Source organism: Leopardus geoffroyi, chromosome B3 (genome assembly GCF_018350155.1).
Source record: "Leopardus geoffroyi isolate Oge1 chromosome B3, O.geoffroyi_Oge1_pat1.0, whole genome shotgun sequence".
NCBI lineage: Eukaryota > Metazoa > Chordata > Mammalia > Carnivora > Felidae > Leopardus > Leopardus geoffroyi.
The window spans coordinates 52814081-52838790 of NC_059337.1; the positions used below are offsets into that span (position 1 = coordinate 52814081).

A 24710-nucleotide genomic window follows, 5' to 3' on the forward strand; every position below is an offset into this window, starting at 1 on the left:
GGGAAATGATTTTTGGAACACTGTCAGGACCATCTCCCTCAAAATATCAGTATTTAGGTTAACCGAATATCTGGAAATTTCCAGTAGTTGCAAAATTGGAAGTTGTCAAACATTACGTATTAATATTGGTACATATTAGATAATGTACTGTTAAGGTTCTTTGAAATGTAAAATTTATTAACAAATTAAGGAACAAAATATTGAGTCACTTATTGTCTGTATTTGTAATAATTAAATATAAAAAAATATTGTGTTTCTTTAGAAGTAACCATTTAAAAAAGTAGTATTTTACTACACTATTCTTTGTGAGGCCAAATTGTTATATATCTCAAGCTTTAGAGAACAGATCTGAAGCTGAAAGGTGGGTAGGTTTTTATGCATGTTGGCCAGTCCATGAGACTTACTTTTACCAATACTGCTGTGATTTCCCTTAGAAATTTTTGTTAAGTAATACTTTGAGTGATTTATTCTCAGCACTGACATAAAATAGTTATTTAGAAGAGATGATTTTTGATTTCTACTTCCACACTTACTTTTTAGTGAGAATGCATGCAAGCTGGAGATAGAGCAGTATTTGTAATATTTAATTAGGACAAATTAATTAATTATTGCATATTTCTCTTTTCAAGGTCTCCTTTGCTTATCAGATATGATTTAGCATCAGTAAATTTTAAAAAACCCATGTTTTGTTCTGTGTTCAGGGTTATAGAAATAAGTTTAGTTTGTACTGTAGGTATCTGTGTTTCTCTTTAGCTTAGTATTTAGAAGTTTGTTGTAGCTCCATCTATTTTGTCAGTAAATTATCAAAAGTGGTTGCTTTTTGACTAATACTAAAGATTGTTCTTTTTTTAATTTAAAGTTTTAATTTTAATTGAAGGAAGTTCTTTCAGATCTGTTGCTTGTTTGGGGTTGTTACGAAGAAATTAAAACAAAAATCATTTTGTCTCTTACTATTTAATCACAAACACTGTAATATTTCTTTTTTTTCCCACTTGTAGTATTTCTTGCGTTTTTATTTTTTTCAGCCATAGATTTTTGTTTTTATATATTATTAAAAATTTGTTTTAATATTTATTTATTTTTGAGAGAGAGCGAGCGTGTGAGCAAGGGAGGGAGGGCAGAGAGAGGGAGACACAGAATCCGAAGCAGGTTCCAGGCTCTGAGCTGTCCGCATAGAGCCTGATGCAGGCTAGAACTCACAAGCCATGAGAGAATGACCTGAGCCAAAGTCGGACGCTTAACCAGCTGAGCCACCCAGGCACCCCTGTTTTTATATATTATTAAGTTTTGTCTTACGTTTCACTCAGTATACCACTTGCAGCTTAGCTTTTTCCTACTTTTATAAGTAGTCTGTTAATTTTGCATATCCTGATGTGAGCTGTGTTGTTTCTAAAAGTAACAAACCTTTGGTTACCACACATACAGTCATTATTATATTATTTCTGATATTGCTTCACTTGTCGTTGACTTGGGGTAATTTTTGTGCTCTTAGCTTTTTGCATACTATTTAGTTTCTTTCTCATTTATTTATTCTGTTCATTCAGCATTCTTGAGTGGACTTTAGGCTGTTAGAATGATTGAATCATATTAGTAAAGTCCGTTCTTAGTCATGTGGAGAGAAGAGCTGTTTGTTCAAATACTACCCTTTCCCCCTTTTCTAACTGTATGATGGACTTAACATATGACTGGCAAGAAGCTTATCTATTTTGGGGGTGCTGATGGTAGGCAGTAGTTGATAAAGGTTAAGGGTTTGATTTTAGGTGTAGAAACCTGTAGAAAGACATACGAGGCTGATTGAATGTATTACTGATAAGTACTCTTATTTGTAGACTTAAATTTCATTTTGAGAACTCTATATTTTTATACATAAATTTATAAATTTTCCTGGTACTTCATAAATTGGGCCTTTAAACTAGTCCATGGCCTACTGTGATCTATATATATAACTTTTCAAATTGAAATTGTGTATTATATAAATACACTATTTCAATTAAAAAATAATGATTTGCCCTTTGCTTAGTCTATCTTTAGTTCAGGCATTTAAAAAAATCTTATTAGCTATATAGACAAAGGATGCATTTCCTTAATCTGTAAAGAGCTCTTATAAGTCATTCAGAACAGACCCAGTTAAAAACTTGACCAATAACAGGAATAGTCAATTTTCAGAGAAAGAAATATAAATGATTGGTAAATATATGAAAAGATGCTCAACTTTCCTCCTAATAAAAATAGAAATTAAGGCAACAGGGAGAAGCTAGGTTTTGTTGGATTGGATTATCAGGGTTAGTGAGGAAGTGGAGAAACAGGTACTTTTATACATATGGGAAATACAGTGTTTTTGGAGGGCATTTTGCAGTACTTACTGATTTTAATCACTCACCCAGTAAATTATGTCTTAGAATTTATCCTTTGGGTATACTTGCACACATATGTGTAATACCATAAATACATAGGTGTTATACTGAAGGACGTTTTATGGTAGTGAAAGACTGGAAACAACCTAAAGTAATTATGGCAAAGCCACAAAATGGAAGATTATGCAACTATTAAGAAGAATAAAATAATTCCTTCTGTGCTAAGGAAAGTTCTTCAAGACAAATTGTTAATTAAGTGGAAAAGAAGTTGCAGAATTGTGTATAGCATAATCTCTTTATATAAAAAATGTTTATACGTATATATACACTAAACATTTCAGGAAGGGTTCATGGGTAACTGTCAGGTAATCACTTCTTAAGTGGTCAAGGGTAAGGTGAACTAATTTTTGTATTCAGTTTTTAATTTTTAGTTTATTTATTTTGAAAGAAAGAGGTGGAGAGTGTGTCCAATGCGGGAGAGGGAGAGAGAGAATCCCAAACAGACTCTGTGCTGTCAGCATGGGTGGAGCCTGATGTGGGGCTCTATCCTACAAACTCTAAGATCATGACCTGAACCAAAACCAAAAGTCAGACACTTAACCATCTGAGCCACCCATGCTCCCCACCGATTTAGTTTTTTAATTAGCATGTGTTGCATTTTCTATAAAAAAGAAAATCTTGTTGCTGAAAACATTAAAATCAGACATTTAAAATGGTTTATTTAACTTACAGGTGGCTTTTATGGGTAAGTGATACATGAAAACTCTAGCTTAATAATGATCCTATTCAAAAAGGAAATTTATTTGTTTTAGAGGTTAATTTTTTTAAAGTAATCTCTGAGCCCAACATGGGGCTCAAATTCATGACCCCAAGATCAAGAGTTGCATGCTCCACTGACTGAACCAGCCAGGTGCCCCTAGAAGTTAATTTTTAATTCTGAGAAGCATAAGCAGTTAGCTATTTAATTATGTGACTAAAAGGAAGAGGGAAAGGATATTTTCTTGGGAAATTTTGGTTAATATGTGCTTTGTTTTCTTGATAAGATTTTTTCATAGGTCAAGGCTGGCCTTTTAAGACTTTGTCTATAGATAACTTGACCCAACCAAGTAATGATCAAAGTCAGACAACCCTGTCTTCTCGTTAGCTTTTTGTTTTAGAACAGCTGAAATGAAGAATTTAAATGAATTTATGTAATTAACAAACCAGTAAGAAGAACAAAAATTTGAGCAATAGAAAACAAAATGATGGTCATAAGTGAAGTGGATATAACAATGTAAAGAGACCTGAATTTGCCTCTCAGCCTTATATTTACCTTGCTACTTAAGAATTTGATTAAATCCTATGAACTTCCATTTCCTTATATTAAAGTGGGGTCAATAATAGCTAACTTCTAGGATTACTGCAGTCTTGAAAAAGAGACTAGGAATGTAGATTACATAGTATGTTACCCAGTAGGCTTTCAGTAAATGGTACCTCTTATAATTCTTGTAATTATTTTTTTTAGCTCTTAATAACAAGTACCCTCATTTGTAGAAGAGTGAACATACTTAACATGAGTCAAAATTCACTCTCAGGGAGAGGTGGGAATTTAACAGTAATACTCTTGGTAAGACCACAATACCTTGTTAAATTAGATAAACCTTTCAGCATGCTTAATACCTCTTAATTCACCAGTGCTTTTCTTCTTTTAAATTTAGATACATGTCAACAGTTTTCAGCGACCTTAAACTTTGACCCTGTAACTACCAGGATGATAGAGCATCCAGGTATTCCATAGAAAATACCTGTGTAATTCATTTATTTGTATTTTATGTTCTCATAGGAAAAGACATGTTTGTGTAGGATTTAAAAAAAATTTTTTTTAATGTTTGTTTATTTTTGAGAAAGACAGAGACAGAATGCGAGTGGGTTAGGGGCAGAGAGAGAAGGAGACACAGAAGCAGAAGCAGGCTCCAGGCTCCGAGCTGTCAGCACAGAGCCTGACATGGGGCCCAAACCCACGAACTGTGAGATCATGACCTGAAGTCAGATGCTCAGCTGAGCCACTCAGGTGCCCCTGTGTAGGATTAAAAAAACAAACAACTTTTTATTTCTTTATACTTTATCTAAGACTTAAAGGAAATCTGAAAAATTAGAACAGTATGGGATACAAGTATTTGTTTGCTTTTCTGAAAATAATGTGGTTAAGGCAATTATATATAAAACTGACGTTAGGACAATGATTGTGTTGTATATATTCAGATACACTTAATTGTTCACAGTGACATTAACCCTCTAGAGAAGGCAGCAATATCTTTATTATGATAATAATACATTAATTCAGAGTACCTAATGACTTCAGAAGATGATATTTAAATTTTTTTCATCAAGTGAAAATTTGATAAGGTAAAAGAAGAAGGTGACTTTGTTTTTCAGCCTCAACTAATTGGCAGTGCCTGTCTAATGAAATTTTGGATATCATGACTAAAAACAGAAAAGAATGTTGGTAATAACAAATATTCAAGTTTCAGCTTCCATAGAATTATTATGGGGTTATATAACACACCCTGCACTTTGTTAAGGAAGAGATTCTTTTTAAAAAAAATTTTAAAGTTTTATTTATTTGGAGAGAGGGAGTAAGCTACCAGGAGTGGGGGAGGGACAGAGAGAGAGGGAGAGTGAGAATCCCAAGCAGGGTCCACGCTGATAGCAGGGAGCCTACGAATTGTGAGATCGTGACCTGAGCTGAAATCAAGAGTCAGATGCCCAACTGACCAAGCCACCTGGGCTCTTCAGGAAGAGATTCTTTTAGACAAACTAATGGGATCTGTGGGTACAAGAAAACAAGCACATTCACATGACTTTAAATATAATTTCCAGGAGTTCAGAGACCTCCTGAGACCATCTATGACTTACATCCAGGTTGAAAACTCTTGGTTTTAGCGCTCAAAGCACAGACTAGTTTTCTTTTTCCTAAAAGGATGGATTTGTTTTCCAATGATAAGGTTAAAGCAAGTGAAGATTAATATATTTGAAGCATATCTTTGATGTTAGGGCTTGTGCTACAGAATTCTCTCTTAATATGACATGATTGTCAGCTGGTTATTCTTTATCCTCATCAGGGCAGTTCAGTTCTTCCATAAAAGAAATCCTCCCACATGAATGGAGGGAAAGTGTGTTTTTCTAAGATGTTTTCTCTTTTCTTGGGATTTGTCTCTGTGTTGGGGCCAAATCATATCCTTGACTTTGAGACAAAACATTTTATAGGTTGGTACTGTTATAACTGGTGTATAGTGCTATGGCACAGCAGTGGCTCTGCCAAGAACCCGAGGGAAGAAGAACCTGGCTAAGGGATTCCGTTTGCTGCAGAAAAGACTTACTGCCCCCTTTCCTGCTTTCCAGCACGATCCTGTGGCTTACCTCCCAATATGGAATAGCGTATGCTCCGCCAAGTCCATGATATTTCTTTTACCTAGTGAAAGAGCCCACTCCTTACTCCATGGGTTCATTTTAGTAATTGTGTGTAGTTCCAGTGAGCACCCTCTTTTCCTCCTGCACTGTAAATTCTTCCTCTTAAAGACCGAATTCTGAAAAAGAAGAATGGAAACAAAATTGCTTTTGCCCTAAAATTGAGAGAATGGGAATCTCTTAAGTAATTATAGGTTTTGTATAAACCTTATTAGCTGTTGGTTTTTACCAAGTACTTTGTGCTAGGGGCTGTGGTAAATTACTTGGGATTACAAGGATGAACATAGGCCTTCTATCACTAGGAAGACATCTTAATAGAGTAGAGGTGGGGTGTGGTAGTGGGAAAGAGCAGGAGCTTTATTATAAAGCAAATGAATCCTCACTCTGTGACCTTGGGCAAACTACTTACCTTTCTGGGCTTGGATTTCCCCATCTTTAAAAGGTGGCCTGTGAAGATACATTGTTCCTAAAGACTTAGCTGATGGCTTTATATCATAGTAAAGTATTCAGTAAATGATAGATTACTGAGGAGGGCTTTGGTAGATTCCCTTCTGGTAGGTCTTCTAAATCCATATACTGTTAGGCTGGAAAATCAAAATCTTTCTTTCCTTGTGTAGGTACTATTGTAAAGTTGGTCAGTTCTGTCTGAACTTCATGTTCTTTGACTACTAGGTTTTAAGGTGCTGAGACTTCTAGAGCCAGAAATTGGGAAGATTTGGATCATTTATTCACTATATGTATATGTATTGAGGGCTGCTAATGCGAAGTGCTGGGAGTACATGGTAAAACAGGACATGGTTGTTTGCTCTGATGGACATTCCATTGTAGTGGGAACCTGACAGATACTAAACACATGCTTATGTAAATCATTAAAATCTTGTGAGATTTCAGTTATAGAATGTATGTGATTCAGTATTGACTGATTTGGGGGCCCTTGTTTTTCCCTGCTTTAGACTCTTTAGCTAAAGAGTAAGAATATGCTTCCTCTGTACTTTGGCAAACTGTTAGTGTGCAGTAGTTTGGGGGGTTCTGCTCCCGCCATGATCATAGATATTATTATATAAAATCGTAGGTAATGCCTACTTGTGGGTTTCAGGAAGCCAGTACTAGACACAAGTTGCTCCCTTTTGATGTGAATTATTAGTTTGATGAGGAATTTGAGATCATTTTAGACTTGTGGTGTCTAAACTTTTAGTAGCTACATAGTGTTCCAGTATATGGATAGTCAGTAATTTATTTAACCTCCTTTACTGATGGACAGTATGATTATCTTCAGTTTTTGCTGTTACAAATAGTAAGGCAGTGACTATCCTTCTACATATATTTTGGCAAACTTTTTAAAGTATGCTTGTAGGGTAAATTAAAGAGTTGTTTGATCAAAAAGTATATTTAAAATTTTGGTAGATATTGTCAAATTCTTTTATCCATGAAGATTTTGATTTAGTAAGTCTGGGGTGGGACCAAACAATCTGTGTGTTTAATAGGTTCCTTAGGTAATTTTGATTTTGATGCAGCCAAGTTTAAGAACATATATTGCAGGATCAGAAAGATGTCAAGGTTCCCTACAGCTAAGGAGTATAGTCCATGTACTCTAGAAAAGATCTGGCATTTTGAATATCTAGGGAAGAGTAAACATCCTTTTTGGTGATTGATCAGTAAAAGCCTATCTGTCTCTAGTAGCAGTTGCTAGAAATGGCCCATCTTTAGAGAAGCAGGGATACTAATATTTATCTGGAATACTTTAAGTATCGTTGACATGTAATGTAGGAGAAAATAGCCTAAAAATTGTAAGGACTTGAGTTGGAACATCTTCCCCTTATTAACCATATAATCTTGGGCAAATTGATGAATTTTAATCTTTATACAATGATAACGATATCTTCCTTTCAGGTTTGTTGCAAAGATTAAAGGGGGAGTAACATAACATTTATTGAGTACCTTTTGTCTTCTGATATTTTGTGGGTATCTCTGTCATGGCAGTTTGTCATTTAGTTGTGACTGGTGATTCACTTGGTTATCTTCCCATTAGACTTCCCACGTCTTGTGGTTGTATATTCTCAGTCCCTAGCACAGGCTTGGGACTTCATGCATTGTTTGTTGTTGTTGTTGTTTGTTTGTTTGTTTGTTTGTCTTTTCTTCTTAAATGAATGATGTGTGCTAAGCATTCTGCAAATAGATTTTCTACTTTAATTTTCACAGTTGTCTCAAGAGGTAACTGTTACTTCTAACTTAAGATCACTTAGAATGGCCGAGCCCAAATTGAAAACCCTGCATATATGATTTCAAACTAAAGTTTATGCTCTTTTCTTTTTTTTCAGCTTCTAGTAACCACTTTACTTTATTTTTAAATACAAATAATTTTTTAAAAATATAATTTATTTTCAAATTGGTTTCCATACAACACCCGGTGCTCATCCCAGCAAGTGCCCTCACCATGCCCATCACCCACTTTCCCCTCTCCCCCTATCAACCCTTAGTTTGTTCTCAGTCCTTAAGAGTCTCTTATGGTTTGCCTCTCTCCCTCTGTAACTTTTTTTCCACCCTTCCCTTTCCCCATGGTCTTCTGTTAAGTTTCTCAAGATCCACATATGAGTGAAAACATATGGTGTCTTTCTCTGCCTGACTTATTTCACTTAGCATAATACCCTCCAGTTCCATCCACATTGTTGCAGATGGCTAGATTTCATTCTTTCTCATTGCCAAGTAGTATTCCATTGTATACATAAACCACATCTTTTTTTTTTTTTTAATATTTTTTTTTTCAACGTTTATTTATTTTTGGGACAGAGAGAGACAGAGCATGAACGGGGGAGGGGCAGAGAGAGAGGGAGACACAGAATCGGAAACAGGCTCCAGGCTCTGAGCCATCAGCCCAGAGCCTGACGCGGGGCTCAAACTCACGGACCGCGAGATCGTGACCTGGCTGAAGTTGGAAGCTTAACCGACTGCGCCACCCAGGCGCCCCATAAACCACATCTTTATCCATTCATCAGTTGATGCTCTTTTCATCAATTCACTTTGTTGAGATAATACTATAAAGCACTTTGGAAAATTTGAAATATTGTTCAAAGGTAGGATTATTTTTGTAATTTTAATAAAATTTTTTCTTTTGAGGTATAATTGACATATAACATTATATTAGTTTCAGGTGTACAGCGTGATTCACTATCTGTATGCATTGTGAAATGATCACCACAGTAAGTCTAGTCAACATCCATCACCATTCATAGTTATACATTTTTTTCTTTTTTTGTAAGGATTAATAACGTAATTTTAAAGATTATTAGAGTGATACAAACATTGCTTTCTCCTATGCTCAATATTCCCTTTCAGTTTTGCTTTCTTGAATGCTTGGTGTAGTAAATCTGCCTTGTCTATAAGAATATAAGTAGTTACTTCCTCCCAGAAGTGATTTTTTTCCATATTTCCCCTGCCAATAATTCTTTTTTTTTTTTTTTTTTTTGGTGAACTTTTTGGTATTTATTAATACATGAGTTGAAGATGGTTTATAGTAGTTGCAGTAGGATTTTGGCAGTGTTGGGAGTTTTAGTAACCAGTAGAAGTAGTATTTGTCTTCCTATCTGGTCTTTATCTTCATTTCCTCTTTCATTAGCAGCCATGTGTGGATCTCATCAGGACACAGGTCATGGAGTTCGATGTCATCACATTCAGTCCTGGCTGTTGGATATCTATGTTTTGTTTGTTTGTTTGTTTGTTTATTTATTTATTTATTTATTTATTGGATATCTATGTTTTGTAGGACAGGACTATATTGCTTAAAGGTGTAGAAATCGTGGGATAAAATACCACCTCATAAATCATTTTTTTGGTGTATATACACACATGTGTATATAAGGGGCTTTTTCACTTCAGAATTAGATTGTTAGGTTGTTTCGAATATTTACTCACAAGTTGAGTTTGGGAGAAAAAGGAAAAGTGTCCTCACGCTCTGCCTCTGCCCCTGCCCCTTATGTCTTCATAAAATTCACAAAGTTGCAAAACAGGAAGAGCATACATCAAGAAGTGTGGCAATAGGAAGAAACATTTGGTTTTACTCCTTATAGTTTTGTTGAACAAGGAATTTTCCAGGAACTTAATTTTGTGTTCTATTTTATTTTGCAGGCTATATAGTTATACTTGGCAACATTTTATATAAATCAGTTTATTTTTAAATTAAATTAAGTTAATTAATGTGTGTGTGTGTGTGTGTGTGTGTGTGTGTGTGTGTGTGTGTGTGAAGCCACTTTGGGCTGGTTTCCTCTCTCCCTCACACCTTGTAAGGTTGAAGGGGAGGAGAGAGGCAGACAGCATCATGGATTCACTCTTAGGCAGTTGATGAGTTTAAGTTTAGTCTTTGCCTTAGTGCATGTAATTCTGCCTTGGGGGCTCATGTCTATTTAACTAGCTCTTTAAGCCATGTGGATTTGTGTTGGAAAATTCATCTGATTTCTTTCTTGATCTTTGTCAAGCCTGGTTTGAACCCTGGGAACACAGTTGCAGCCTTTGATGCCTTATTATTTTCAGGTGGTGGTTTTATTCTTTAGGGTTCACTAAGATGAGCTTTGGAGAGAAGCTCTGAACAGGAAGATTTATGACCTGCAGGGACTTAGGCTGTAGGGTTGAAGAACTAGAAAAATCCTTTCTTTGTTAGTACTAGTTGTTGAAAGATAATTCATGGGGTGTCATCATCCTGTTTTATTATGTGGCATTTATTTATGATGTGACTTTTAATGTCTCCTTTGGAAGTTGATAACTAAATATTCTCACATGAAATATCTTTGTAAAAATGTGTCAGAGTCTATGGTGGCAACAAAACCTAAGGTATAATTCATAAGTTACATATCTTTTATACTGTAAAACTTTTCTCTTTTAGGCGTATGGATCAGGCTGTGATATTGTTATTTTGGCAAGTGACTTTGAATGTGTGCAGATCATTCCTGGTGCTAAGCATGGAAACATCCAAGTCAGCTGTGTGGAGTGTTCTAACCAACATGGAAGAGTAAGGGATTTAATTACCTTATTAAATGCCATCTTTTAATGCATTCTTATCCTTTTATACAAGGCTTGTTTACAATTTCTTATTAATACACCTTGCTTAGATGGTTGTTGACAGGAGTGGATAAAGTGATAGGATGTATACAAATGGTAAGGGGCCATTAAGCTGATAATGAGATGATTATTCTGCAGGTGTACACTGTCTTGAAAGTTCTGTAGGCCTTACGGTCCTGTGCATACTGATGTTCTGCTAGTTGATAATTCTAGCAACTGTTAAGCCAGTAGTAGGGAAGTAAGTAAACTTTTCTCTTGTCTGCATAGCATCCCTTATCTTGCCCAAATCACAGCAACATTAAATTTTTATAAAGAAATCTGGCTAGTTGTTAGTGTCTAATATAATATTTGTCATGTAACAGCAGCTTTGTAGAGCTTCTGTTAATTTAATGAAAGTTTATTCATTAATTGAAGAATCTTAAGGTTCATTCATTCAGACTCTAAAACAGAGGGTTTATTTTAAAGTAGTTTGCATCTCACATATACCTCTCCCCCAAAATACACATCAAACATGATATACATCAAATTTTGGTTGTATGTGAAGTAAATGTAGCATATTCAGTCTATATTCTAACAGCTCAGTAAGGCCAGTGTTGCGTAGAAGAGTTCAGTATCTCCACAGTATAAAAATGAGACTTTTCCTGTAATAATTATAATGATTTAAATAGTCTTAGTGTTCTAGCAATTGTTTTTTACTGAGAAATAACACATTTTAACAAGGATATGTTAAATCAGAATTTTCATGGTGATAAATAGTAATGATGCAAATTTATGCCAAGTAACAAATTATTATTACACTATTTCTAGCGTCCCACCTTACTGCTTGTATCAAGCTTTAGTATTTGTGTAAATGTGGCACAATATGGCAATCCAGTGATGTAATTGACCTAGTATTGAAACACTGAATTTCCTGGTGTTTTTTGACACTTGTTTCCTGCTTTTCTGATTTTTATCCTGTTTTTTTCCCCCACTAAGCGTTGCTTACTCTTAGAAAACACTGAGAGTGCCAGATTTCTTTCATTAATTTTTCATTGTTCATTTCCTTAAACCAAGTAGGGTATCTTTAAACCTGCTTGGAGTTGTATGATAGTTCTCCCAGATGAATTTTAGTAAATTATTTACGGGCTGGTAATGATCACAATAAATTATCTGGGAGCAAAGTTTCCTTTCATATATAGGACCTTAGTGTTCATAACCCTGTTTCCACTTTTCCTTACCTGGTTGAAGATAAAGAAGGCAAAAATGACACCTTCAATTTATTGTTTTTTTATTTCCATCTTCTTTTATTTCCTTTATTGCCAGACCTTTTGGTGATAGCTTTGTCATTTATGACTATGTTAGCCAATTATGATCATTCATTCATCAGCTGACAAGTTGAATGTGATCATTCCTAACAGTTTTTGCCTTGGTGTTTACCTCGGTTGGGCATTTGAAGTAGCTTCCTCCCTACCATTGTAGATTAAGAGCTTTTTCGTGGAAAGAGTGTTAGATATTAAGTGACAGTTAAAATCACTTTTTGGTGTGAGAGAGCCCTGAGATGACAGTAGACATTTTTTGACTGGCCTTTAAAAAATATATATACCTAATTTAGTGTTCTAGGTGTCAGCAAGAATGGTTTTTGGTCTGTTCCCTGTAGTTGATTCCCTCTTGCCAAGAGGAGGGTGAACTGGGAATTGGCTCTCAAGGAATTATTCGAAAAATGAACAAATCAGGAGACTATAGATGCTAGAGAGGATGTGGAGAAATGGGAACCCTCTTGCACTGTTGGTGGGAATGCAAACTGGTGCAGCCGCTCTGGAAAACAGTGTGGAGGTTCCTCAAAGAATTAAAACTAGATCTACCCTATGACCCAGCAATAGCACTGCTAGGAATTTACCCAAGGGATACAAGAGTGCTGATGCATAGGGGCACTTGTACCCCCAATGTTTATAGCAGCACTCTCAACAATAGCCAAATTATGGAAAGAGCCTAAATGTCCATCAACTGATGAATGAATAAAGAAATTGTGGTTTATATACACAATGGAATACTATGTGGCAATGAGAAAAATGAAATATGGCCTTTTGTAGCAACATGGATGGAACCGGAGAGTGTTATGCTAAGTGAAGTAAGTCTTAGAGAGAAAGACAGATACCATATGTTTTCACTCTTAGGTGGATCCTGAGAAACTTAACAGAAGACCATGGGGAAGGGGAAGAAAAAAAAAAAGAGGTTAGAGAGGGAGGGAGCCAAAGCATAAGAGACTCTTAAAAACTGAGAACAAACTGAGGGTTGATGGGGGGAGAGGAAGGGGAGGGTGGGTGATGGGTATTGAGGAGAGCAACTTTTGGGATGAGCACTGGGTGTTGTATGGAAACCAATTTGACAATAAATTTCATATTAAAAAAAAATAATCTCTACCAGACTCTGGTAGCTTCCAGGAACAGAGGATTTATGTCCCTTTTTATCAGGTATGTGACCTGGAACCCAGATCTCTATCTTAAGTCCGATGGAGATGTCTACATCAGCTCTTTCTCTTCCACTTGCAGTGGAGTCTCTGATCTCTCCTTAGTCCATTTTCTCTATTCCTTTTTCTAGATGATTTTCCCCATTGAATTTTTTTTTGTTTCATAGTATAATTAATGTCATTTTATTTGATGTCTTTTGAATACCTGTTTAATACTCTTTGATATCTTTTTCTGCTTCTCATGGTTTTTATATTGTTTTTCACTGGATTATAAAATTTCTGGCAAATGTGCCATTGAAATGCTATCTTTGTTAATAAAGTTATTCCTATGTTAAAAAAATTCTTACAGAAAAGGATGATTTCTTTGAATAGTTCAACCTTGTATTTGATGTGTAAAGTAAAGCCTGATGAATTTTTGACAACAGAGAAGGGATTCTTAAATCCAATTCTTTTCCAGTTATATTTATGGGATGGAATAAATCATGAATACTGTATTGGGATTGTATTATATGTAATTAGCTTATACATTTTTGTGAAAAGGATGTTGTCTTTATTTTCTTTTCCTAAATGTTAATGCTTTGTTCATTTCTTTTTAGATTGCAGCTTCATACGGTAATGCTGTTTGTATTTTTGAGCCCTTGGGCATAAATTCTCATAAGAGAAATTGTGTAAGTATTCAGTGGTAGTAGAAGTTTTTTAGAGTTAAGTTTAGAATCCAGTTGATAGCAGTAAAGAGTGCCTTACAAGAGCTAGTGCTGAATGTGGTCTGGAATACCCATCTGAAGTTGGTCTGGTGCTTTTGATGGTAAGATCACATTCACTAGAGATATACCCCTAGACCTTTTAGAAACCCAGTTTTCTATAATATTGCTAATTGATATTTACCTTGTTAATTGTAATCTACCTTAGTTGAACTATTTTTTCTTGTCTAGATTGCTGGAGTAGTCTCTGATATGTTTTATATCCTTCTCTTCTCTTTTCTCAACACAGCAGGTCATGACACACTTCTCCACCTAAAACTCCCTGTTTCTCTCAGACACAAAGCCAAAAAGCCTTACAATAGACCTATAGTCTTTTTTCCCTCTAGTACTCACTTAACACCTCTCAGAGCTCGACTCCTACTATTTTTGTCCTCTAATGTTACTCCAGCCACACTGGCATTTTTATTCTTTGAACAGTTACTTTCCCATCTTAGGTCTTTGCATTGTTTTTTCTCTTGTCTGGAATGTTTTTCTTTCTCTGGGTAACTCCAAGGTCAGCTCCTGCAGATCCTGTAAGTATTTTCTCAATAATACCTTCCCAATGGGGATCCGCCCATTTTTAAAATTGCCCATTTTAAAACAAAACCACTTTTATTTTAACCCCTCATCCTTCTATTTTAAACTTTTTTCCCACAGCATTTATCTTGTTTGTTATTTACTGTTTAGAATGTAAGCTCCATGAGGGTATGGAGCTTTGTTTCTTTTGTTCACTGGTGCATCTGAAGTACTTAGAACAAGACCTGGAACACAATAGGTGCTTCTAAATACTTGTTGAGTGAAGGAGTTAGGAGCTTAGGTAAACTCACTAATCAGCTAAATGGTCTAGCATATCACATTGAGAACCAACCATTCAAATTCATTCTAGGTGCTATATTTTATTTTACTTAAAATTCACAGGGGCGCCTGGGTGGCTCGGTCAGTTAAGCATCTGACTCTTGATTTCGGCTCAGGTCATGATCTCATGGGTTTGTGAGTTTGAGCCTTGCATCCAAATCTGCATTGATGGTGTGGAGTCTGCTTGAGATTCTCTTTCTCCCTCTCTTCCCCTCTCCCCCCACCAATAAATAAATACACTTAAATATAAATATAAATAAATATATATGTGTATATTTAAAAATATATATAGTTATTTTTAGATAATGAAATTCAGGTTTTGCAGTTATTTTAAAATTCTGGCTCTGGATGGTCATGATACCTTGAATGAAGTATTTGTTAAGTATTTAAAAAGTATCATACAGAGAGAGGGAATTTCTGTTTATTAAATTATTACTACTTGCCAAGCAGTTGATGTATAACTTGCCTAAGGTGACGTGGCTTTACATGCACTATACTTTACAAAAGGACATTTTGTATTTATGTACTACAAAGAAATATCTCAACTTTTTTTCACTTACTGTATTTCATGGCAAAGGCCTTTGACTTTTACACTTTAAATCTTTCTATCTTTTAGAATGAAAATAGAAAAAAGACTGGAAATTAGTCAAATAAATATAATACACATAATATAGATTTGTGGATTGTATATATTGTGTGGTTCAAATTTGTTGACTTTGGGAGATACATCTAGTTTTATTTTAGATGTTGAGTCCATAAGATTATGATAATTTTCACTTCTTTCTAATGTGCATTTGTTTTCACAAACATGTATTGAGTGTCTGCATATGTTCCAGCCATTACAGCACTCAAGACACAAAGCTTATTATGGCATAATTCCTGCCTTGAAGAGCTGGAGTTTACTAGGAGATTCAGACACATGCATGTGGCCACTGTTAAAATGGGATGTAAAGGGTACCATGGCTGCTGCCGGGATGTCAGCAGAGGTGGTGATTTAGCTGGATATAGATGTAAGCATGGGAGCTTGCAGGTGGAGAAGAGAGAAAAAGCATGTCCTACATCTGAGAATGTGTTTATAGACATGGAAGGAAGCCTGAGAAAACATGCTTTGGGCATGGCAAGCAGCTTGATGTGGTAGAGTAAATAATAAGTAACTATTGGAAGTTATTTTAGGAGCAATATTTTCAAAATAATAGTGAAATATTTACATCTTTGTTTTAGATCATAAAGTCTTAAGGTGAATAAAATGATAAAATGGTAATATTTGTGAATATTACTTTAAAAACATATGTTTCTTTTTTCTTTCTATATTTTTCAGCAACTCAAGTGTCAGTGGCTTAAAACGGGGCAGTTTTTTTTGAGTTCTGTGACATACAATTTAGCATGGGACCCTCAAGGTATTTAGTGATTATATTTAGAAATTATAAAGAGTAAATGTTCATTTAGAAATGTCTGATTACAATGTAATATAGTTTCTCATAATAAAATGGTCAGTGTAGAATATTTTCTTTTTGTTAATGAGTGTATTTTTTTTTCTTCTTGGTATACACTGCTTTGTACAGTGCTTAATTTACTTTGAGTTCTGTGCTTTTATTCCCTGCCTTTGAATGTTTTATTCTAGGAAACAGTGATGATTTGTTTCCTTAGTTAACACTTACACTGTGTTTAATAAGAAATAAACTCAGAAATAAAACAGGGCCAAAAAAACCCCCTATCTCATTTTTTTTTGTGTGTTTTAGGAAATTTTGTCTTTAAAATTGAAAGATTAGAAACCCCTAATGATAATGGCCATTGCCCCTCTTTACATTCATGATTAATAAGGTTAATTTTGTAGAAAAACAAATTTCATTAATCTTTAGTTCTGTTTTCTATCCTGAGAACATTCTATGTTTACATATCAGAGTGTTTTGGGTTTGTTTTGTTATTGTACTTTTGCTTTTTTTGTTTTGTTTTGTTTTTAAGATTTACCTGATACACAGTAGCTCTTTGCCAGTAAGCTTTTCTTTTTTGTTGTCAAGTTTCACCCGAGACTTACCCTTTCTTGTGTAGTGGATTCTTAGAACTTTGAAATGGATATGTCTTGGTTTTCACAGAATAGTTTATAAACCTAAATATAAGCCCACATGTGCAATTCTTTCTCCAGATAAGCCATGTGTATTCATTAGAACTTTCTTTAATTTTCAGATAACAGATTGTTGACAGCAACCGATTCTATTCAGTTGTGGGCTCCTCCAGGAGGTGACATTCTGGAAGAGGAGGAAGAAATTGATAATAAAATTCCTCCAGTTTTAAATGATTGGAAGTGCATCTGGCAGTGCAAGTTAGTGTCTAACTCTGTTGTTCTCATTAATTAAAAAAACCAGTCATCCTAAAATATGTTCCCTTGCACAGTGATCTCTGTTTTTTGATAGTACCATTACATTTAGAAGCCTAGAAAGTGGACTTCTTCTAACCCAAACCCATATTAACCTTTAGTCTGTGTTACAGTTGATTGGTTAAAAAAAGGACAAAAATATTTTTCAAGTTACAACCTCAGAACTTGGGAATTACTCCTTAATGGATGAGATGTAGATAGGGATGGGGAAGAGGAAGATGTGATACAAGTTGCCAGCTACTCTTAAGTGGAAGAATGGCTATATCACTGACAGTATGGATTATGTGCAGGGACCCACTTAGCCAGGGGAGATGGGTGAGCTCAGTTTTTAACTTGTTATATTTTGGACATTCATGGGGCAGGTAGGTGGAGATGTCTTTTATGCATGTTGATTGCATTCTTCTTTGGGTCTCCAAAGTCAACTTTGGATTGGTTTTCATAATTAATTTGTATTTTAAGGGAGGTGAAAACACTCTTGTTCTGATATGTTATGAAAATCTTGTTTTGACCATTTATATATACAGTGTTCCAGATTTAAAAAATGCGGACTGGTTAACTTTTTTTTTTTTTTTTTTTTAGAACCTCAGTGTCTGTACATTTGATGGAATGGTCCCCTGATGGTGAATATTTTGCTACTGCTGGAAAGGTAAAGGACCAAATAAAACATAAACAAAAGAAATAAAAAAACAAAACATGTTCCTTTTTCATTGTCATTTTCAGTTTTCTCATCTGAGAAAAATCGGGGTAATCATACTCTGCAAAGCTGGCAGAAATAGTGATAGTATTAATGGAAGATCTGGTATGCTCCCTGTAGGTAGTAGGCACTTGGAAAATAAATGTTATTTGACTTTGTTTAAAATTTACATTTTACAAAATTAATTTTTATGTTTAAAGAATAGCATATGTATGTAATTTAAGAAGTGAAATAGTACTACTAGATTCACAATGGAAAGAATTACTCCTTTCATCCCATTCTTATTCCTGTATCCTGAGAGAGTTACTTGTCAAATTGCGTGTTTTGGTATTTCCTTTCATGTTTCTAAGTAACTTGCTAATGTTCCCATTTCTTGATTTTTTTTTTCCTTTTAGTTTTATGTATCCTCTCTTGTCTTCTTCCTGTGGAATCTGAGACTTCAGTCCACTGGCTGATGTCCCCCATCCCCATCTCTACTTTTGCCACATATACACATTGACTTCCCTTCCTCCTGTCTTGCTGATGTAGATATCTCATAACATTTGGGTAAATATTCACATTGCTAAGATTGTGTAAAATGCTCTTCACAGAATAATTACTTTGGAGTTACTAGTAACTTTGTTTTACTGTTTGCTTCATTTTGTATATACCTAATTCACCCCCAAACCTCTGGCAGTCTTTGGATCTCCTCTTGCTATAATCCCACATAGGAGTTACCCTGGAAACTTTTTTGCCCCCACTCTGGCTTAGTTGCTCTCCAAGCCTAAAATAGCAGAGCTGTCATTTTTGAATTTTATGAACCTTAGGAGATCCTGTTTGCCCTGTTTCTTAGCATCATTTATCTTCTTCCCTTGCCTGATAGGGATACTCTTTAGTAGATTCCTGAAAAGGGTGAATGGGAAAAAAAAAATTTGAAGGTATTGCAAGCCTAAAGAGTTCTTCTTTTATGCTTGATTTGGCTAGGACTAGAATTGTGTTGAAAAATTTCTCTCAGGGTTATGTCCTGGTTCTGTTGCTTTCTAGCTACCAGTGTTGCTATTTGAGAAGTACAGTGTCATTAGGACTGCCCTCCCTGCCCATCTCCACCTTATAGAGGTTTTAAGAATCTTCTGGTGTTTTGGGGTGCCTGAGTGGCTCAGTCAGTTAAGCATCTGACTTCGGCTCAGGTCATGATCTCATGGTTTGTGAGTTCGAGCCCCACACTAGACTCTGAACTGACAGCATGTATCCTGCTTGGGATTCTCTCTCCTCCTCTCTCTGCCCCTTCTCTCCTTGCCTTCCATCTCTCTTTCTCAAAAATAAGTAAATACACATTGAAAAAAACCCACAGGATAAAGTTTAATTGTATTTAATTGTTGTATTATATACAACTTTTATATATATAACTTTTTATATGTATATAACTTTTTTTATATATATACACATATATGTGTATATATATACATATATACATATACATACATATATATGTATATATATATTTTATATATGTATAACTTTTTTTATATGTATAACTTTTATATTACACTAAAACACAAGAATAGGTTTTCCAAGAACACCAGAGTTTATCCTTTTTAGTTCATCTCTAGTTGTAGAACACTCTCAACTGTTTTGTGGCTGAATAATTAGTTGATCCAGAGATAGTTGCTCAACAGGTGACCTTATAGACAGGAAGACTGCACAATATTATTGACAGAGAGACTGCAATCATGTGCAGTTCAGTAGTTACCTAATAACAATTTCAAAGTAGTAAGGAGTGTAAAAACTATTTTGAGATATTTACAGCAAATGTCGTGTAATCTTAAAACATCTGTGATTTCTGTTAGAGACAGAGTCATAGGTACCACTAATACCACTTTGGTCTGTCGCTTTTATTTGTAACTGAACTTTAGCATTTCCTTCAGTTAGCAGTTATGAAAATAGAGAAGTAATTGTTTTTCACCACTCTAGTTCATGGTAACTCTGAGTCTTAGTTGTCTTGGTTTCTCAAGAAGCAGATTCTGAGACAAGGATTCAAATATAAGTAATTCATGTGGGGAATGATCACCAAGAAATATACTGGATTTAAGGCAGGGAAGTGAAGGGGCTGAATAAAGGGTATGCTATCATGCAAGTGACTAACAAGTTGGGATCTCTGGGTAACTCTGGGAGCTGGTGTTCCTCACAACATCGTGTTCCTCACACATGTTCTTCATATGTATCAGTTGTTGGTTGGGCGCTGGTTATGGTATGGCAGTAGTTCTCAGCACTCAAAAACAAGTGCTTCAGGCAGAGATACGTAGATGCCATAAGTTAGAAGTTGCACACTAAAATGGTAAGGCATCAGAGCATACAGGGTGTATCAAAAATATCTTTATATCCTAGAATTCTGTCAACAGGCTCCTGGGGTTAGAGGACCTCAAAGAACCTGTGCCCTAAAATCTGGACATTTTGCGTTTTTGTTTTCCACATTTATGTCTAAAATCTATGTAGAGTCATTTTTAGATACGATTTAAGGAAGAGGTTGATTTTTTTTTTAATTTTTTTTTTTTCAACGTTTATTTATTTTTGGGACAGAGAGAGACAGAGCATGAACGGGGGAGGGTCAGAGAGAGGGAGACACAGAATCAGAAACAGGCTCCAGGCTCTGAGCCATCAGCCCAGAGCCCGACGCAGGGCTCGAACTCACGGACTGCAAGATCGTGACCTGGCTGAAGTCAGACGCTTAACCGACTGCGCCACCCAGGTGCCCCTTGGAAGAGGTTGATTTTTTTCTATATTGTTACCCAGTTGTCCAGCACACTATTGAAAAGCCTCTTCTTTCTCCATTGCTCTGTAATACCACTTTTGTCATAGATTTCAATGTCCATATTTGTGTGGGTCTGTGTCTGGGTTATTTTCTCTAGTCCATTGGTCTTTTGTTGCACCAGTGTCACTTGTCTTAATTGCTATAGCTTTTGAATTGTTTTGATATCTGGTAGAACAAGTCCTCCTATCTTGTTCTTCTTCTTAAAGATGGTCTTATGTTTTCTTGGTCCTTTGTATGTTCAAATTAGTGTTTGGGTAAATACCCAATAGTGAAATTACTGGATCATATGATACTTCTGTTTTTAAGTTTTTGAGGCACCTCCATACTGTTTTCCACAGTGGCTCCATCAGTTTACATTCCCACCACCAGTGCACGAGGCTTCCTTTTTCCCCACATCCTTGCCAAGGCCCTTGGTATTTTCATGTAAATTTTAGGATGAGCCTGAAAAATTTTAAAAAACAAACAAAAAAACTTCTTTTGATTTCGATTGGTATTGCATTGACTCTATAGGTCAGTTTGGGGAGAATTGATATCTTTACAATTGAGTGTCCATCATGAATGCAACATATCCCTTCATTTATTTTAGAATTTTTAATTTTTCTTAGTATTCTTTTATATTTTATGTAGAGGCCCTAAACATTTATTAGATTCATTCCTAAATATTTGATATTTTTTGATATTGCTATAAATGGCATCATAATATAAATTTAATTTTATAATTGTGAATGGTAGATAGAAATGAAATTAATTTTTTATATTGGTTTTAAACCTAGCAAATGTTACTGATAAAGTCACTGATTCTATTAAATCCTCTGTAGATCTTTCGTTTTTCTCTGTACATAATTATCTGTGAATATTGAGAGTTTTATTTCATCCTTTCTAAATCTCAAATGTTTTGTATCTTTTCCTTTTTTTTACTACAGTATGTAGGACCTCTAGTATAATGTTGAATAAAATTAGTGAGAGTAGATATCTTTTTCTTACTCCCAATTTCAAGAGGATACCTTTCACTGTGTTACCTTTGATTATGATGTTTACTGTAGGTGTTCTTTCTCGGCTAAAGGACATTTCCTTATTTATAGTTTGTTAGAATTTTTTTTTTTTAAATCACAAATGATGTTGAATCTTAGGAAATATTTTCCCTGAATCTATTGAGATTATAATTTTTTTCTTTTTACTATTTTTTAAAAAAAAATGGTTTTAATGTTTATTTTTGAGAGAGAGAGAGAGAGAGAGAGAGAGAGAGAGAGAGAGAATGAGTGGGGGAGGGGCAGAGAAAGAGGAAGACACAGAATCTGAAGCAGGCTCTGGGCTGTCAGCACAGAGCCTGATGCGGGGCTCAAACCCACAAACTGTGAGATCATGACCTGATGCTCAACTTACTGAGCCACCAGGCGCCCCATCTTTTTTTACTCTTTTAATAAGATAAATAGGTGGGCTTATTTTCAAGTATTAAATAAGCCTTGTGTTTCTAGAATAACCCTAAATTGATTATAATGTATTATTCTTGCTGGATTTGGTTTGCTAATATTTTCTTCCAAGATTTATGAGATCTATCTGTGTGTTAGAGTAAGATTACGTTGGTATATGTTATGGACTGAACATGGCCCCCCAACCCCCATTCATATGTTAAACCCTACCCCCCAATGTGATGGGATTTGTCTATGAGGCTTTTGAAAGGTACTTACTGTTAGATGAGGTGTGATGAGCATATCACCCTCATATAGGAATAGTGAGTACTTTTATAAGAAGAGACACCAGAGAGCTTGTTCTCCTTCTGTGACATGAATACATGGCAAGAAAGTAGTTGTCTGCAAGCCAGAAAGAGAGGTCCACCAACTTGATCATTCTGGCAGCCACATCTCAGCCTCCAGCCCTCAGAACTGTGAGAAAATACATTTGTTTAAGCCACTCAGTCTATGGTATTTTGTTATGTCAGTCCAAGCTCACCAATACAGCATAGCATGCCAGACATGCTATAATCTTGCCCATTCTGAAACAAGTAAACAACAGTACCAAAACTTTCTCTTGACCTTCTCTCAGCTTTTGCCACATTTCTTTGTCCCCCTTATAGCACCTTCAGAGAGTTGCTTATAGTTGCTGTCTCCCAAGTTTTTCTCTTCATTCTCTCTTCTGAAAGTCATTAGTGAATTCCTGTTACCAAATCCTGTGGTTAGTGCTTACTTACCCTAATGGCACGAATTAACACAGTTGGTTACTTCCTCACCCTTGAACACTTTCTTCAGTTTACTTTCAGGACACCATACACTCTCTTGATTTGCTTTTTAACTCTCTGCCCCTCATTAGTTTGTTGGGATCACCTTTTCTAACCTACTTTAAAATTTTGAAGTACCCTACGGCTTATTTCTTAGACGTCTCCCCTGACCATACTCACTCTCTTGGTGATCTCATCTTATCTCATGGCTTTAAGTGCATTTAGATTTGTATCTTTTACCTGTAACTCTCCCCTGAGCTCCAGGCTAATTGTATGTGCATGTATGTGTGTATGTGTGTGCACACACACTACACACATATATACAGACACTATACACACATGTACACATACACACACACTACACACGTACATAAAACTAAATTTTTTAAGTTTTAATTAAAATACATCAGATGATATACATGCCAAAATACATGTTTTAAGGAAAACCTAAGTGGATACAATAGTGCCATTAATTGTATCTGAAAGAGGGTAATAGGAAAACATGCTTCAAATGCAGCATAGCATGCACAACACTACCCAAGCTGATGTCAGGGCAGTGACTATCTGGGAATATTATAAAGCTGCTTTTCAGTGTAAATCTAGAGTAGCTCTCTGATCACACTGAATTTGTCCTCCATTAAATCATCATGATGGCTTCATCTACAACAGACTTGTTAAATCAAAGGAATGACTAGCCTTACTAATCATTTGTGAGTATATCATAACCCTAAGAAATATGAGTAACAAAAAGAACAAATCTGTGGGTGTGGCCATTTTTTCATGGTCAAGTTTTAGGAGTAGTGGAATGCTAGTTTTTAAAGATGAAAGCTTTAAAGGTGACTGCCTAGTTTTAGAGATCAAAGGCAAACATTATATTCTTTTTTTTTAAAGTAGGCTTCATGCCCAGTGCAGAGCCCAATATGGGGCCTGAACTCATGACCCTGAGATCAAGACCTGAGCTGAGATTAAGAGTTAGACACAACCAATGGAGCCACCTAGGCGCCCCTATTCTTTTTCAAATTATTTTTCCAGTGATTCTGATGTTTTCCTTTTATTAACCTTGTTTTTCAGACATTATGGAAAACTCTTCTTGCATCTCTACATTCTACACAGAAATATTAAATATTAGTTTTTTTTTAATTTGTAGGTGATTGAATTGGCTTGTCAAGTTTTTCAGTGTTTGTTGTTGTTTTTTATTTTAGAGTGTGTGTGTGTGTGTGTGTGTGTGTGAGAGAGAGAGAGAGAGAGAGAGAGAGAGAGAATGGGGGAGAGGGGCAGAGGGAGAGAAAAAGAGAATCCCAAGCAGGCTCCACACTCAGCCCAGAGCCCGATGAGGGACTCAATCCCATGACCCTGAGATCATGACCTGAGCCAAAATGAAGAATCAGATGCCCCATGATGTACTTTTTTTTTTTTTTTTAGAGTTTATTTATTTATTTTGAGAGAGAACAGGGGACTGGCAGAGAGAGGGAGACAGAGAGAGAGAGAAAGAGAGAGAGAGGGAATCTCAAGCAGGCTCTGCACCGCAGGGCTCAAACTCACCGCGAGATCGCTACCTGAGCCAAAGTTGGATGGTTAACCAACTGAGCCACCCAGGCACTCCAGTGCTCTGTTTAAATATCACTTTTTTTAAGGAAACCTCCCAGACCAGGTCAAGTCTCTCAAGTATATACTCTCACAGTATGCTTTTAATTTGTAGCACTTATAATTTTATTAAAACAATAATTTGTATCTGTTTTTTTTTTTTA

The 24710-nt window shown here is 35.6% G+C and overlaps 1 protein-coding gene across 4 annotated transcripts in view; it reads left to right on the forward strand.

The window, feature by feature from the left end:
* Positions 1-24710, forward strand: part of DMXL2 (Dmx like 2) — a 152741-nt gene that overhangs the window by 20112 nt on the left and 107919 nt on the right. For all 4 annotated transcript variants that reach the window (XM_045449743.1, XM_045449745.1, XM_045449742.1 and 1 more), the window contains exons 2-6: positions 10675-10800; positions 13893-13964; positions 16210-16288; positions 17076-17211; positions 17845-17911. In XM_045449743.1, coding sequence (XP_045305699.1) covers positions 10675-10800; positions 13893-13964; positions 16210-16288; positions 17076-17211; positions 17845-17911 — 480 coding nt within the window. The remainder of the gene's footprint in view (positions 1-10674; positions 10801-13892; positions 13965-16209; positions 16289-17075; positions 17212-17844; positions 17912-24710) is intronic.